At 33.5% G+C, this 15460-nt stretch overlaps 1 protein-coding gene across 2 annotated transcripts; it reads right to left on the bottom strand.

Annotated features, from left to right (window-relative positions):
• Positions 1-1656: 1656 nt before the first annotated feature.
• LOC107960741 (protein PLASTID TRANSCRIPTIONALLY ACTIVE 12, chloroplastic) lies at positions 1657-7015 on the bottom strand. 2 transcript variants are annotated; one of them, XM_041113542.1, is made up of 10 exons: positions 6728-7015; positions 6594-6637; positions 5447-6109; positions 4720-4832; positions 4067-4326; positions 3369-3490; positions 2916-2984; positions 2657-2710; positions 2462-2566; positions 1657-2210 (listed from the first exon to the last, which is right to left on the bottom strand). In XM_041113542.1, exons 1-10 carry the CDS (start codon positions 6759-6761, stop codon positions 2112-2114), a joined length of 1563 nt encoding a protein of 520 aa, XP_040969476.1. In that variant the 5' UTR covers positions 6762-7015; the 3' UTR covers positions 1657-2111. The 2 variants fall into 2 exon arrangements, with proteins under 2 accessions (XP_040969476.1, XP_040969477.1); XM_041113543.1 differs by lacking the exon at positions 2916-2984 and having other exon boundaries at positions 6728-6969.
• Positions 7016-15460: the final 8445 nt, after the last annotated feature.

The following is a 15460-nucleotide window of genomic DNA, read 5'->3' as shown; positions in this document are numbered from 1 at the left end:
ATTAAGTTAAAATGTTTAGATTTCTATATGGGGGATATGATAAAATAAAATATACATGACTTGTGCATTGAGAGATTAAAAAGAAAATAATGCAAACCACTTTTAAGATCTTGCAAAGGCATCAAGATAGATAGTGTGGGACAGTGGAGAATAAATTAAGGTAGATGGGGACAGCATCTCTTCATAATTGTGTATATAATATATATATATTTACAATAGTGATACGTTAATAAAATTATTGTTACATTTAATAACATAATTTATAATTGTTTATAATTTTTCTCTAACTCTTAAATTGAAAGATAATACGCCTTAGCGAATTCGAATATATATTTTTCGATATTGGCAACAATACAAATACCAATTGAACTAAGATTCAATCAGTTTTTAAATATAATTTTAATTGTATGTAAAATTTCGAATCATATTTATATTATATTGATTGAAAATATAATATATTTATATATACTTGAAAGTCATTAATGAAAAAAAAAAAAAGAAGAAACAGACTCTCAAGTTTAGAAATATGGAGAAAAGGGAGAAATATTTGGTTAGATGAGATAAATCTTTTGATGCAAGTATGAAGTATGAACAGGGGGGTTGCATGTGATGCTTGAACGACCGTTGCTACCACCTTTCGAGGTACCAAAACTCTCTCGACTAATATAATTGCTATGCTTTGCCCTTTATTTATTTATTTGTCTTTATATTTGGTCCATTATTCTCAGCCACACTATATTGAAAGGAAACAAAGAAAGTGATTTATATGCTAATCATGGAATTTTTGTATCTTTCACAAAGTTTGGAAGGTTTTCAATAATGTGGGGGGAAAGTTATGAGTTTAGGTAACAAAATTGACAGAAATAGGATTGAAAATTAGATTATTTGGATATTTATAAAAAGATATGATAACGGTAGGTTAAATTTTTTTCAATTTTTTTTTTATATATTTAGAGATTATTAAGACTTATATTTGGATATGTATCAAATATGAATATTTCATGAAAAATAAAGTATTAAAGTAAATATGAAATTGAAGTAAATTTGGAGTTCGAAGTTAATGAAATAATATATTGAATTTTGAGTATTTTCTTTTAGCTTCAATCATAAAATGTACGTGTGTTCCAATTTGGAGTGGGAGTTTGTAAATTCAACAATCAATGGCTTAGGAAATGAGATAAAATGGTGAGTGGTTTATAACCAACCTAAACCATAAATATTTGTGTGAAAGCAACAATGTATGGGCTGCCTTCACTTGCTCCACTTTTTCCAGCAACTTGCAATTTAAAAGAAAGAAAAGAAAAAGAAAAAAGAGCGAGCTTTTGACCAGATCGGATTATTGAAGGACTCAACTCACTATTATTATTATTTTGGCTTTTCTTTTTCCTTTTTAAAATCTGAAAAATATGGGTGAACATAAATTGAAAATGATAGGAATACACAGAGAGCGAAAGTTCCAAAATTTTTTTGAGTCTTCTTAATAAGAAAGAAAAATGATAAAAAAAAAACCAGAAGAAATCAAGAAAAGAAAAAGACATGCGTTGATTTAGAATTATATAATTTTAAAATATTCTATATTTTCGCCCCTACCCATAAATGAATGAGAAGGGTAACTTTTTCTTTTCAAATTTTCCCATCTTTCCTCCAAAAGACAAGTGAATAAAAACTTGTATATATTTTTATGTTTTTACTTATTCAATTTTTCATCTTCCAAATTAGCCTCAAATTTTATACAAACGGGAACTGGACCCAAATCTCTATTTCATATGGTAGAGGTCCTTTCTAACAAAAGATGTGATAGTAATTGAAACATTGACACATGAAAAGCTACCCTCCAATCTAAAATTGCAGAAGAACCTGTTTGGCATCCTCATTCAGCTGTCAAAATGGCCTCCCCCCACCCCCCGCCCCCCCCCCCCCCCAAAAAAAAACCCCAACTTATCAATCATCAATCAATAAAAGAGTTGGAAGATCCTTTGGAGGTTTCACCAAAATTACCATCTTCACTTTCCCTCACTTATCCACTCTCAACACTCTCTTCTTTCACTTTTGTAGCCATTCATTTGATGACTTGCAAATCATATTGTAAGCTGCAACCTGGCGGATAGCCCTCACTCCTCTTCCTCAAAGTCCATGAGAAAATCAGTCAAGTTCTCAGAATCATCGACTGCCTCTTCCAAGGACATTGGATCCTCCTTTTTCGGCTTACCCTGCATGCTCAAGGGACAATGCATTAGGAATTTTGCTTGAAACAGCCCGTAAGAAAGTGAGCAACTACAACTCTAAATTAGCATTCAAGTCCGGACGTGTGCTGTCACAGCTTTCTAACCTCTCAAAATTTTCCTCACCTCAACACATGTGATGCTCATGCAAGATAATCACAGCCCAAATAAAAGAAATAAAAATCATATTACACGACTTCCCAGCCGGACAAAAGAAAAAGAATGACATGAGCAAGCACCTTTGACTTTCGAAGCTGAGGTGTACTTTTAAGAACACTCCAATTGCGATTGATTTTCTCTTCCTCTCCTTCACCATCAACTTCACTGTCATCATCATCTTCATCCTATAAAGTATTTAAGCATGAAGCAATCACTTCCAAAATAGATATGAAAGATAGGATGAAAGCTAAAGCAGAAAAGATGACTAGACTCACTTCATTTTCGCCGATATCAACAGCTCGGGCCATAGCATCATCTAAATCTGTCATCTGCGGTAATTACAATTTTATCAATAACTAGTTGAAATCACTTCTAATGATGTTTCATTTGCTTCAATGGTTCTATCATGCATCCTTTACCCAGTTAAAAATATTGAATCTAACTCGACAACCAATAAATAAATGTCACGTAGCTAATTGAAATGGCACAACTGGATTTTGTTCTTCAATCCATTTATAGTCATGTTTTAGTTACCTCAAGTTCTTCAGTCTTCTCCTTTGCCAAAATTTTCTCAAGTTCCTCCCTCGATATAATTTTGCCATGCTGATCAAAGTAAGGAAAAATAAACACTTGATAGAGGCAATAATAGATGGGGAACAAAACTTAAGCATAGGACTTAAAAAAAGACCAAGAACAAAGGGAGGAAGAGGGGACATCGAGGGTTCTTCAGCAGAAAGCTTATAGCACTGGTGAAGTACTACAAATTGCAACAAGCCACCAACTATATGCAACACTTAATTTTACTGCCAGACCACAGTTTACGAGGCTACATGAGCCTATTTAATTATTTAGACCGAACTGCATAAACCATTTCACATTTTAACAGAATGACTGATCCTAAAATAAATAAACCATTTTAACTAAAATAAAATCTGCTTATTCAATTTGAGAGGAGTAAAAGAATAGGTCTAAACTTAGAATATTAACCTCCTTCAGATAGGCCAGCATATTTGGCGTTGGTTCATGAAAATCTGGTCCTCTATAATCAATCACTTCATCTGGATCTTGAATGTAGTTCACAGTTGGGTAAACAGGATCTCCACCCCAAACTGCAAGGACCAAAGGAGTTGTTAAAATGCAAGAACCAAATATAAAACACGATGATGCTAATAGGTTTTGCTCCTTGCCAGTGATTTTCTCGTGATAGTTTTAGCAGGTAGGAGAAGCAAATAGGAAGGAAAATCACTAGATCAATATCATTATTACTGCCAAAAAAAGTGACAATAGCATGTGCGGTTACATTTAGAAGTAGCACTCCAAAATATCACACCTACAAGTAGGGGCGAAGAAGCATGAATTTCAAATTTAGACCTCAGTTACAAATGTAATATGGGATTGGGAGTACAAGAGAAAAACATAAAGGAAAAAAAATACATCTTTTATTCTAGACCTTAAGAGTGAAAACATGGGTCAAATGCTAAGACCATAACAGTGAAAACATGGGTCAAATGCTAACTTCTACACCAATATATCCATTAATATGCATCGTAAATCTAACCAGAAAAGTAAAATTTTACAAGCTATATAGAGCTGCCAGTGTTTCAGAAAGTACTATAACTATATCTGCTTGACAACAAAAGAAAAATCTAGGCACTAAGAAAAACTTATCAGTATGAAGTGCGTACTTTGCTTTATTTGATCTTCTTGCATTCGCATTGCTAGAGGATCCCTTCGAATACGGGCATCAGTGCCCATCATAATCCTGTATTCTCGATCTGTTTGATAACTGAACATTTCAATCAGTTGAGCATTTTCATCTTCACCAGTCTCTTCAAAATGTTTCTGAATAGCTTCTCGTGAAGTGTCTCTTTTCCATGCTTTCACCCATTCAGAGTAGTAAGCCACTGGACCAATTCTTTCTAGTCTTTCTTGTTCAGCTTTCAACCTGCAAAAATCAGCACCTAGCTGAGCATAAAAAAGTTCTTTTTAAAGACCTTGATTCCAAAGCAAGTTTTTGCCAATAATAATCAAGATGCAAGTTTGATGCCCTGCAAAAACATGAGAGAAAAAACCATGGCAAGCATAAATAGAACTCAGACATTTATAACTAGTTTATTAGCTCATTTCAAACATCCTTTGGGTACCTATTCTTGATTAAGAAAACCTCCTCCTTTTTGCACCACTTTTTACCTATTTAACTTCCCACTTCAACTGTTATTCACTTTCATTTAGTTAACAGTCCATATCTCCTAATCCTGTTTCAGCCTTTAGATTTTAATAGGAGAAAGGACGAAAGAGAGAAAGTGAACATTTCTAAAGCATCACATATGGGTTAAACCTTTCTTCCTTGAAAAGATGGCGCCTAGCTCTGTAAAGGGAAGTTTCAGTTAATGTTGGATGTTCACCATAAAGCTTCACTTGCCCAGTCTCAGCCATTGCTTTCAGAAAAACCTAAAAAAATAAGAGACAATGTCAGTTGTCAGCATCAAATATAGAAAATCAAAGCCTCTTTGAGAAGAAACTGAAATGCATAGAAGTGCGGTCTGCATATATTTAATCACGGAATGAGGCTACTTTAGGTTTCAGCACAAAGCAAAGAAATGAAACAAGGCTTACTTAAGCATCATAAAGTAATTTGACTTGTGAGAAATAGCAATAGATACAGAGCTGCTGGTGAATGGACTCAAATAAGAACATATCAGGACTTGAAAGTCAATCCATCTCTTTTGACAACATTTTGAGGACATTCATGTGGAGAACAGTGGTGAATTGCATAAATGAAAATCATCCGGGAGTATGATCATTGCCTTAGATATCACTGAGGTGGGACCAACTGATCCAAATTCAAACCTTTGAAAGCACATGTTTCATTGCATGAAAACACATGGAAACTAACCGTTTCTCTCTCTTTACATACACACACATGCCCATGCACATATACCCTTCGCAGCACACAAGCACATAAAAAAGGTTAAAATAATAATTTTTTTAAAAAAAACTTTTGGGCTGCTTGGTTAGAGATGAACGCAATTTCTATCAAAGATAAAAGAAATTTTGGCACTAACTGTTTCAACATCAGGTCGTCTCCTTTGCCATCTAGACCATTGTTCTTTTTCGGGCTTTCTCCAATTCCACCATAGTTCTTCACTAGTAAGTGGTTCCTCTAGTGGTTTCTTTACTTTTGGATCAATAAACGGATGAGGGCGTCCAAATTTCTTGTCTAATTCATACTCAGTTTCTTCATCTTCTTTAGTTTCTGTCTGGTAAATTACATACTCAGATGAGGAATCTTTAGGATCGTCAACTATGTCCTCCACAATTTCAGGCACAACAGGCTCGTTTGGTTCAGTGCTCACTTGAGAAGATTGAGCAACAGCCGATGTTTTATGCTTCTTCCTCCTACTTCCCGGGCTTTTTCCATATGACGGGGATCCTGCAGAAGTTCCAGTTGGTTCAGGTGCCCTGGCAGCCCTGACTCGACTAGCAGTGCCTTCAGGCCAGTACTCCTCTTCTGGAATACTTGCACGTGCACCAGATGCTGGTTCAAGCTGCCCAGAAGTCGAGTCGATATAGCTATAATATGGAGGACGCTCGACAGAGACATGCTCAATTGGCTCCTCTTTCTTCTCACACTTAATACAAGGAAATAAATTAGCTCTCTTCGACACTTTATTCAAGCCAACTCTAGCTTGCAATATTCCTGCTGGAAAATAGCCTATAGACGAGATCTGGAAAATTCACAAAAAACGAAAGGCAATAGTAAATAAAGCTAAACAGAACAAAATCAAGCAATTTTCATTTTTCACTGAACAAAAATGCAAATTTTTGAACATTTTACTTCCTGACGTATGGTAAAATATGCAGACAGAAAAGTAGAAAACACAAAGTTAAAAAAAATAGTCCACTTATATTTTGATTTCTGTTAAGTTCAGAACTGTATACTATTTTCGCATCATAAACAAACAAACAAACTAACTAACTAAACAGGAAAGTTCAATGTTATAAAGCTTCTATATTTTGATTTCTGGGTTCAACAAACAAACACATGATTAAAGCAGATTACCAACTATATTTATTCGTTATATGAAACAGCAAATTACTTTTAGAATGAAAAACAGTATATCAGAATTACATGCTTAAAAGTTCAAACTCAATCATAAAAAATAAATATCATGAAATTTCACCACAAAAAAAAAAAGAAGAAAAAAAAACCTGTAAGTGATTGTAGCCTGGTTTCCCAGCAGTTAGGAATCTATCTGCCAAAAATCCCCAAAAAGGGGAATTTAATGAAATGTAAACGAAAAAAAAAATCTAATAATTTTAGCAAAGAGGAAAAAAGAACGCACCTTTACATAGAAAGTTTACTGATAAAGATGACATTTTCAGTTTAACTTAATACTCGAAATATAATTGGAGAAGAGAGAAATAAAATTAATCAGTTTGGGCACTGAGAAAATGGAGAGGCATTAGCTAAGAGAGTGGGGGGGTTTGGTCTGGATTTTGGGGTTTAGCTTTAGGGACAGTGAGTGCGAGGACGTCTATGAAAATTTCAAGTTTCATTGAGCGGATAAGGTCGTCAACACGATGTAGCTTAACCTTTTAGGCTGTTAACGTTAGCTAGTATGTTTTACCCAAACTTCGCATGGGTTAATTTTGGAATAAATTATAAAATAAAAATTGAGAGGTTATAATTGCCTTACTTTTCATATATCACTTCCTATATTTTTATTAAATTTTAGAGGTTATTTTCTAAGACTTTCTCAATTTAAATTTTTAAGTTTAATTGTTCATTAACTTTATTAATTTTTTATTAAATTTATTTATATAATATTTTAAAATTAAAAAATATAATTGATTACCATATGACAAAAGGAATATTGAAATAAACTTAAGTTTAACAAATAATTTTAAGAATGTTAACTATTTTTAAATTTTACGTCACTGTTTTAATTTCAGTAAAATATTTAGACTAAATAATAATATTATAAAAAGTGTGATACCAAATTATGTCAAATATTAAAGTATAAGTTGAATCTCAAATTTAAATATAATAGAAAGATTACAATGTAAATTTATTCATTAAAATTTACTGTTATCTTTTTAATGTCTGAAAAAAAAAAGATGACTTAAACATGCCTTATACAAGGAAGCCTTACATTATAAAAGTTGAGTATAAAAAATGTAAAGATTAAATTTTGAGTGTAATACATAAACTAACATTTAAAATTTGACCATTGTTATATGATATTAAAAAAAATTAAAAAATTAAAAATTTAATTTAACTATTCTTGTAATGCAGAAAAAAAAAAACCTTTTCGTGCTTGTCACTATAAGGAAAGTCCTAAGTTTTATGTATAGTTTATAGATATTGATAAGGGTATAATTGAGCCAAGCCAAGTTCAAATACGATTAAGCTCGAGCTTAATCAAATATCTATTTTTAAACTCGAGGTCAATTGAGCATTTATTTTTAAGCTCGAGCCCGGGTTGAGATATAATCGAGCTACTTGAGTTCAACTTAATTAAACTATTTTACCAAATTTTGTGTTCAAGTTCAATTCAATAATTAAGTTTAAGGTTAATAATATATTAAAGAGAATAATGTAATTTGATAATATAAAAATATGAAAAGCTCGATAAGACTCGCAAGTTGTTCGAGTCAACTATTACTAAGTTCGAATTCAGCTCGAACGATAACTCGAGCTGCTTAGGCTCGGCTCAATAATTATCGAATCAAATTCGAATTTAAGTAGCTTGCAAGCACTAGTGTCTCATTTACACCCCTAAATATAAATAGAATAAAGGGACCAAAAATGATATCTAACAAATTTCATATACAACGCAAAAGAAGAAGAAAATGTGAGATACGTGTTAGCATGAAATATTTATCTAATGTGTTACTTATATTTTTTGCCCGACGTAGTACTTGCATTTGAAAAAAAAAAATTATACATTTTCGTATTTGATAGTAATTATGTTAACTTCTAATGTTTAATTCGAGTTTGATTTGATCAAAATTTATAAGTAATTAAAAATAACAATAATTATCTTTTATCAAATTAACCTTAAAAAATGGTGTAATCTATCTTTTTTTTTTAGTGTTTAACCTATTTTCTAAAATTTATTTATCATTAATTATTGAATAATGCATAAATTAATTTTTTTATGATTAATATATCATTTGGTATTTGGGTTTGATTTTTTAAATGTGATACTTATTTTTTTAGTATGGTACTCGTATTTGGCAAAAGTTACACATGTATCCAAAGTTATCCATGTTAACTTTTTAGTGTTCAATTTGAGTTTTAGATATTAACATTTAACTTTCATCAAATCAACTTTGAAACTCGAATTGAATACTAAAAAGTTAATTAGCTTTAGATACTTGAGTAAGTTTTGCTAAATATAAGTCCCATATTGAAAAAAATTAAATATCACAATAAAAAATCAAACTCAAATATCAAATGATGTATTAATCATAAGAAATTTAATTTATGCATTATTTAATAATTAATGATAAAGAAAATTTAGAAACTAGGTTAAACATTAAAAAAATAGGGTAGACTATATGACTTGTCCCTAAACTTTATTTAAAATTAAATTTCAGTCACCCAACTTTTAAAAGTTATATAATAGCTACTAACGTTATCGATTTGTTACATTTTAGTCACTCGTTCATTAACTTTATTTAAAATTATATTTCAGTCACCCAACCCTCATTTTGAATATTATCCTCCTGTTAAAATAGAATGTCAAGAATGCTAATGTATCGCAAATAAAAGAAAAAACAGAACACACCGATTTTACGTGGAAATGTAATGTAATATCTAATAAAGTAATGTAGTAAGGCTGAAACATCTTATTCAAATCAATATTAAACAAATAAAGTAAACTTCTATACAGATTTTTCTTATGCAGCCCCTACTATACTTGTATTTTATTTTAATCATGTAACATCCCGAAATAGGGCCTAAACGGAACAGTGGTTGTGAAACCACAAATCCGAGGTAGAAAAATTTATTTTATTATTATTTTGAGGTTCATGGTATGATTGCATGATTGTGTGAAAATTTCGTGGTGAAATTCTATGCATAAAGTGCTTAAGTTGAGGTTAGGGACTAAATCGAATAATTTGCAAAACTTGCATTCTAGAAGTTTTTAGTATGAAATTGCTTTGGAATATTAATTAGGAGGGTTTAAATAAAAATTTGACCAATTTTAAGTTCATGGACAAAAATTAGGACATGAAAGGAATTTTTGAAAGCTTAGTAAGGAGGGGCAATTTGGTCATTTGGATATTAAATGAATTAAAAAGGGAAAAATAACACAAAAATGGTCATCTTCTCAATTAGTTTCTGCCGATTTTTGCTCTCCTCCATAGCTGGGGTTTCTTCAACTTTCAAGCTTCATAGTAAGTGATTCCAAGCCCTGTTTTTAATGATCTTTACGTTTTTTGAGTCCCGGTAACTTGATTAAGCTTATTCTAGAAATAATTCAACTTAGGGTTCATATTTGGAAAAATACCCATAGCTGAAATTTGTGTATTTTGGTGTTTTATGATAGAATATGAGGTTTTAAATTATGTTAAACAACTTATGCTACTCGGTTTTAAGTGAAAACCAGTAAAAGGGCTTAAATCGGGAAAAAAAATACCAATGGTCATAAGTATATGTTAGAGTGTGATTTTGATATTGCCATAGAAGAGAAAATGATCAGCATGTCATAAAACATAAGAAAATAGGATGAAGTTTAATTTACGAGCCTTGGGGCAAAAGTGCAAATATGTGAAAGTTTAGGGGTAAAAATATAATTTTTCCAAAGTTTGGGTCAAGGACTGTTTTAATAAATGTGAATATTAAATAAGTTAAATTTGCTATTATAGATCAAGAAGAACGAAATTCGGGAGTAGATCGGGGAAAATAAAAAGTAAATGACTAAATTGTAAAGTTTAGTCACATTTTGTATCAAGGTAAGTTACAGTGAATAAATGCAATATTCTTTTATTTTACATTATTATTGTCAATTTCCAGCATTTATATATTATGTTATGAAAATATTTAAAGTCGAATTTAAGATAAAGTGACAGAGGAAAAGTGTTAGAAAGCCCCGGTTGAACCCTAGAAATGTTAGGATATTAGGGTTGACAGGACAGAACAGAAATGAGCCATGTAAGTCCATATTAGAAATATGGCTTTGGAGGCAGGATTGAGCCATGTAAGTCCATATTATATATGGCATTGGAGACAGGAATAATTCATGTAAGTCCATGTCAAAGACATGGCATTGGCAGGATATTGAAAGACAGGAACGACCCTAGTATCCTTAGTATTCCGAGTGGTTCAACGGGTCAGGGTACGAGTTAAATTATAGTGAATTAACAGCAAATGAAAAGTAGATTATATTTATGAAAAAGGAAAGGTCAGGTAAGAAAGAAGGTAAGGGAATAAAGAAGAAGATAGAAATTGAGAAGTAAAGAAATTTATGATGTTAGATGATATTATGCATAATTATCCATTATGTTGAATGTTGTGATTTATTTGCTTGTAAGCTTACTAAGCCTAGTGCTTAATCTCTTTATTTTCTTCTTCTTATAGTACTTATCTAGCCACTCGGGGATCGAAGGAAACGTCGGAGGCCGATCACACTATCAAAGAAATAACTCGGTATAATTAGACGTTTTGTTTTGGGTATGGCATGTATAGAAACTTAGCTACTTTTGGTATAATATGAACAATGAATGATGTGTAAATACTTGCTAGTGATTAGCTAATAAAATGGCCGATGATATACATGTTTATTAATATGTATGATTGAATGGTGATTATCACATGAAAATTATGAAAAATGTGAAAGTAACCTAAAAACAGATTCAAGTAACATAAATGATGTAACTTTGAAAAATCACTAAAAATTGTAGAAACATAGTTTGAAGATGAATAATATATAAAATTAAATCTTATTATGTCTATTTTCTTATGGGATAAGCAAAACAGGTAAAGGTTTTGTATTTTATAAGATATCTGAGTTTTAGTGAAATAGGGCCAGAGCGATTTCTAGATCCCCTGTTCCAACTTTAGAAATTCACCATAAATTTTACAAAAATAATTAGGTGATGTAATTCATATTTCTAGAATCCTCATTGAATCTAGTTTTAATAGAAACAAGCGGTACAGTCATATAAAATTTGCACAGAGATAAAAGTGGTTCGTAGTAAGTAGAGGCCAGTGCAGTCGAATTCTAAAACAAGAGTAACTTTAACTAATAAACTGTACTAATTGGTTGAGTCAAAAATTCTAGAAAAAAATTAGTAGATAGATATATGAGTCTAGTTTCAGGAAAAAATTACGGATCTTAATTTCGAGTTTTGAAACTTGAGAAATGAATTTTTAAGCAACCATGATGCAGAAAAATAGTTTATTCTGAAAATTAAAATAAGTAGTTTAGAGTTGTTTAAAAGGTAAGATAAGTTTAGTAACACCTCAAGCTTGACTCCGGTGACGGTTTCGGGCGTGGGGGTGTTACATTTATTGGTATCAGAGCAGGTTTAGTCAGTTCTCGGAACAGTTAGTGTGAGAAAAAGTCTAGCTATACATGCCATACTTGTATTTTGATAGTGTGACGACTCCTGACGATTTTTAAATATTTTGTTTTATAGTAATGGATCCCGGGCGAGCTGGTGATGATGATGTAGAAAGTAATGCGCCTGCTCCCGCAGAAGGGGCAGCGCCATCTGAGAATAGGCCAGTAATAGTTGATCAGGGAGGAGTGACTCGAGAAGCTCTTTTCCGAGCTTTGAATGATTTGTTTGCCGAGTTCGTTCGTACGAATCCGGCAGTTAGACTTTCACCCCCTCATGATTCTCAGGCTACCCATGTAGCTCAAGCTTCCCCAGTCACAGGTACAGTGGTAAGAGAAAAGCCACCAGTTGATAGAATCAGGAAACAATGGGCAGAAGAGTTCCAAGCAACAAAAGATGATGATGCAGAAAGAGCAGAATTTTGGTTAGAAAATACTATCAGAGTCTTTGACAAATTATCTTGTACACCCGAGGAATGTATGAAATGTGTAGTATCACTTCTTAGAGACTCAGCCTATTACTGGTGGAAGACACTTGTATCAGTTGTACCAAAGGAGAGGGTCACTTGGGATTTCTTTCAGGAGGAATTTCGTAAAATGTACATCAGTCAGAGGTTTATTGACCAGAAGAGAAAGAAAATTCCTGGAATTGAAACAAGGCAATATGACTGTGGCCGATTATGAGCGCGAATTTGTCAGGCTTAGTAAATATGCTCGAGAATGTGTGTCCACCGAGGCTATCATGTGTAAAAGGTTTGAGGATGAGTTAAATGATGATATCCGAGTGTCAGTGGGTGTCCTAGAAATAAAAGAGTTCGTTATTTTAGTTGAGAGAGCCTGTAAGGCAGAGGAGCTGTTAAAAAGAAAAGGCAAAGTTGAGATAGAGACACAAGATACAAAGAAAAGACAGAAGAGTAGATCATTTCAGGCTACATCCAAGAGGCCCAAAGAGTTTTCTACCAGATCTAGCTTTTCGGCAGGGCAATCTAGTCAGAATAGAGGTAGCAGATTTACGAATCCGAAGGCTCAGACCACCTCGACTACGAGTGTAGGTAATGTCAGACAGGGTAGATCAGGGTGTCCACGGTGTGGTAGACTTCATTATGGTCCTTGTCGGGCAGGCGAAAATGTTTGCTATAAATGTGGTGCTCCAAATCATTTTGTACGAGAATGTTCAGAAGTGGCTAGCCGAGAGGTAACACAGAGTGCTAGATCCGGAAATGCTCCTACTAGAGGCAGATCACTGAGGCAACCGGGAGTAGAAGCAAGTAACAGAGGTACCTCTAGAGATTCGGCTGTGAGACCAGATGTTAGAGCCCCTGCAAGGACTTATGCTATTCGTGCACGCGAAGAGGCATCCTCCCCCGATGTGATTACGGGTACATTTTCTCTACATGATGTTAATGTCATTGCTCTGATTGATCCGGGTTCGACTCATTCTTATGTTTGTATGAAATTGATGCCTAGTATAAGTAAGCCTATAGAATCTACAGAATTTGTGATTAAAGTATCGAATCCATTAGGCAAGCATGTATTAGTAGATAAAGTATGTAGAAATTATCCTTTAATGATTAGAGGCTACTGTTTTCCGGCTGATCTCATGCTATTGCCATTTGATGAGTTTGATGTGATTCTTGGTATGGATTGGTTGACTACACATGATGTGATAGTGAATTGTGGAAAGAAATTCATTGAGTTGAAGTGTGAAAATGGTGAAATTCTTCGGGTTAATTCAGAAGAGTCAGATAGTTTATTTCCCATAATTTCTGTTATGTCTGTTCAGAAATGTTTGAGAAAAGGGTATGAAGCTTATCTTGCTTTTGTGTTGAACACTAAAGATCCAAAATTGAAAATTGAATCAGTACCTGTGGTATGTGAGTTTCTCGATGTATTTCCGGAAGAACTACCAGGTTTGCCTCCTGTTAGAAAAGTTGAGTTTGGTATTGAGTTGATTCCAGGTACCACGCCCATTTCTATTGCTCCTTATAGAATGGCTCCGTTGGAATTGAAAAAATTGAAAGCTCAGTTGCAGGAATTAACAGATAAAGGCTTGGTAAGACCCAGTAGTTCACCATGGGGTGCACCAGTGCTATTTGTGAAAAAGAAAGATGGATCGATGAGATTGTGCATAGATTATCGGCAACTTAACAAGGTAACAGTAAAGAACAAGTATCCATTGCCTAGAATTGATGATCTGTTTGATCAATTGAAGGGAGCTACTGTGTTTTCCAAGATAGATTTAAGATCCGGATACTATCAGTTGCGAGTTAAAGAGTTAGATGTCCTGAAGACTGCTTTCCGGACTAGGTATGGTCATTATGAGTTCCTTGTGATGCCATTTGGCTTGACTAATGCTCCTGCCATTTTCATGGACTTAATGAACCGAATTTTCAGACCGTACTTAGATAAGTTTGTAGTTGTGTTCATTGATGATATTTTGATTTATTCTCATGATGAGACTGAGCATGCAGAGCATTTGAGAACAGTTTTACAAATTCTGAGAGATAATCAGTTGTATGCCAAGTTCAGCAAAAGTGAGTTCTGGTTACGAGAAGTTGGTTTTCTTGGACATATTGTCTCAGGTGAAGGTATTAAGGTTGATACGAGCAAGATTTCAGCCATTGTTGATTGGAAGCCTCCTGGAAATGTATCAGAAGTTAGAAATTTTCTTGGTCTTGCCGGATATTATAGACGATTTGTGAAGGGATTTTCCATGATAGCTACCCCGTTGACGAGACTACTACGGACATATGTTAAGTTTGAATGGACTGAGAAGTGCCAACAAAGTTTTGACAAGTTAAAGGCATTGTTGATGGAAGCTCCTATCTTAGTACAGCCGGAACTGGGTAAAGAATTTGTGATTTACAGTGATGCATCCTTGAATGGGCTCGGTTGTGTACTCATGCAGGAAGGAAAGGTAATTGCTTATGCCTCTAGACAATTGAAGCCACATGAGAAAAATTATCTGGCACATGATTTAGAGCTAGCTGCTATTGTATTTGCATTGAAGATTTGGAGACATTATTTGTATGGTGAAAGGTGCCGGATATTTACCGATCATAAAAGCTCGAAATACTTGATGACTCAAAAAGATTTGAATTTGAGGCAAAGAAGATGGTTGGAATTGCTTAAAGATTATGAGTTAGTGATTGATTATCACCCAGGTAAGGCAAATGTAGTTGCTGACGCTTTAAGTAGGAAACTTTTATTTACATTGCGAGCTTTGAATACCAATTTAGCCATGTCAGATGATGGTTCTATTTTAGCTGAATTGAGAGCTAAACCGATATTTCTTGAAGAGATTTGTGAAGCTCAGAAAGATGATAATGAGTTACAAGCTAAAAGAGTTCAATGTGAGTCAGGCATAGAATCAGATTTCTGGATTGGTTCTGATGGTTGTTTGATGTTTAGAGACAGAATATGTGTACCAAAGAATGATGAGCTTATTCGGAAGATTTTACAGGAAGCACATAGCAGTCCTTTATCTATTCATCCAGGCAGTAC

The sequence above is a fragment of the Gossypium hirsutum genome, chromosome A05, assembly GCF_007990345.1.
Source record: "Gossypium hirsutum isolate 1008001.06 chromosome A05, Gossypium_hirsutum_v2.1, whole genome shotgun sequence".
Classification (NCBI taxonomy): Eukaryota; Viridiplantae; Streptophyta; class Magnoliopsida; order Malvales; family Malvaceae; genus Gossypium; species Gossypium hirsutum.
This window is presented reverse-complemented; position numbering and strand designations above follow the sequence as displayed.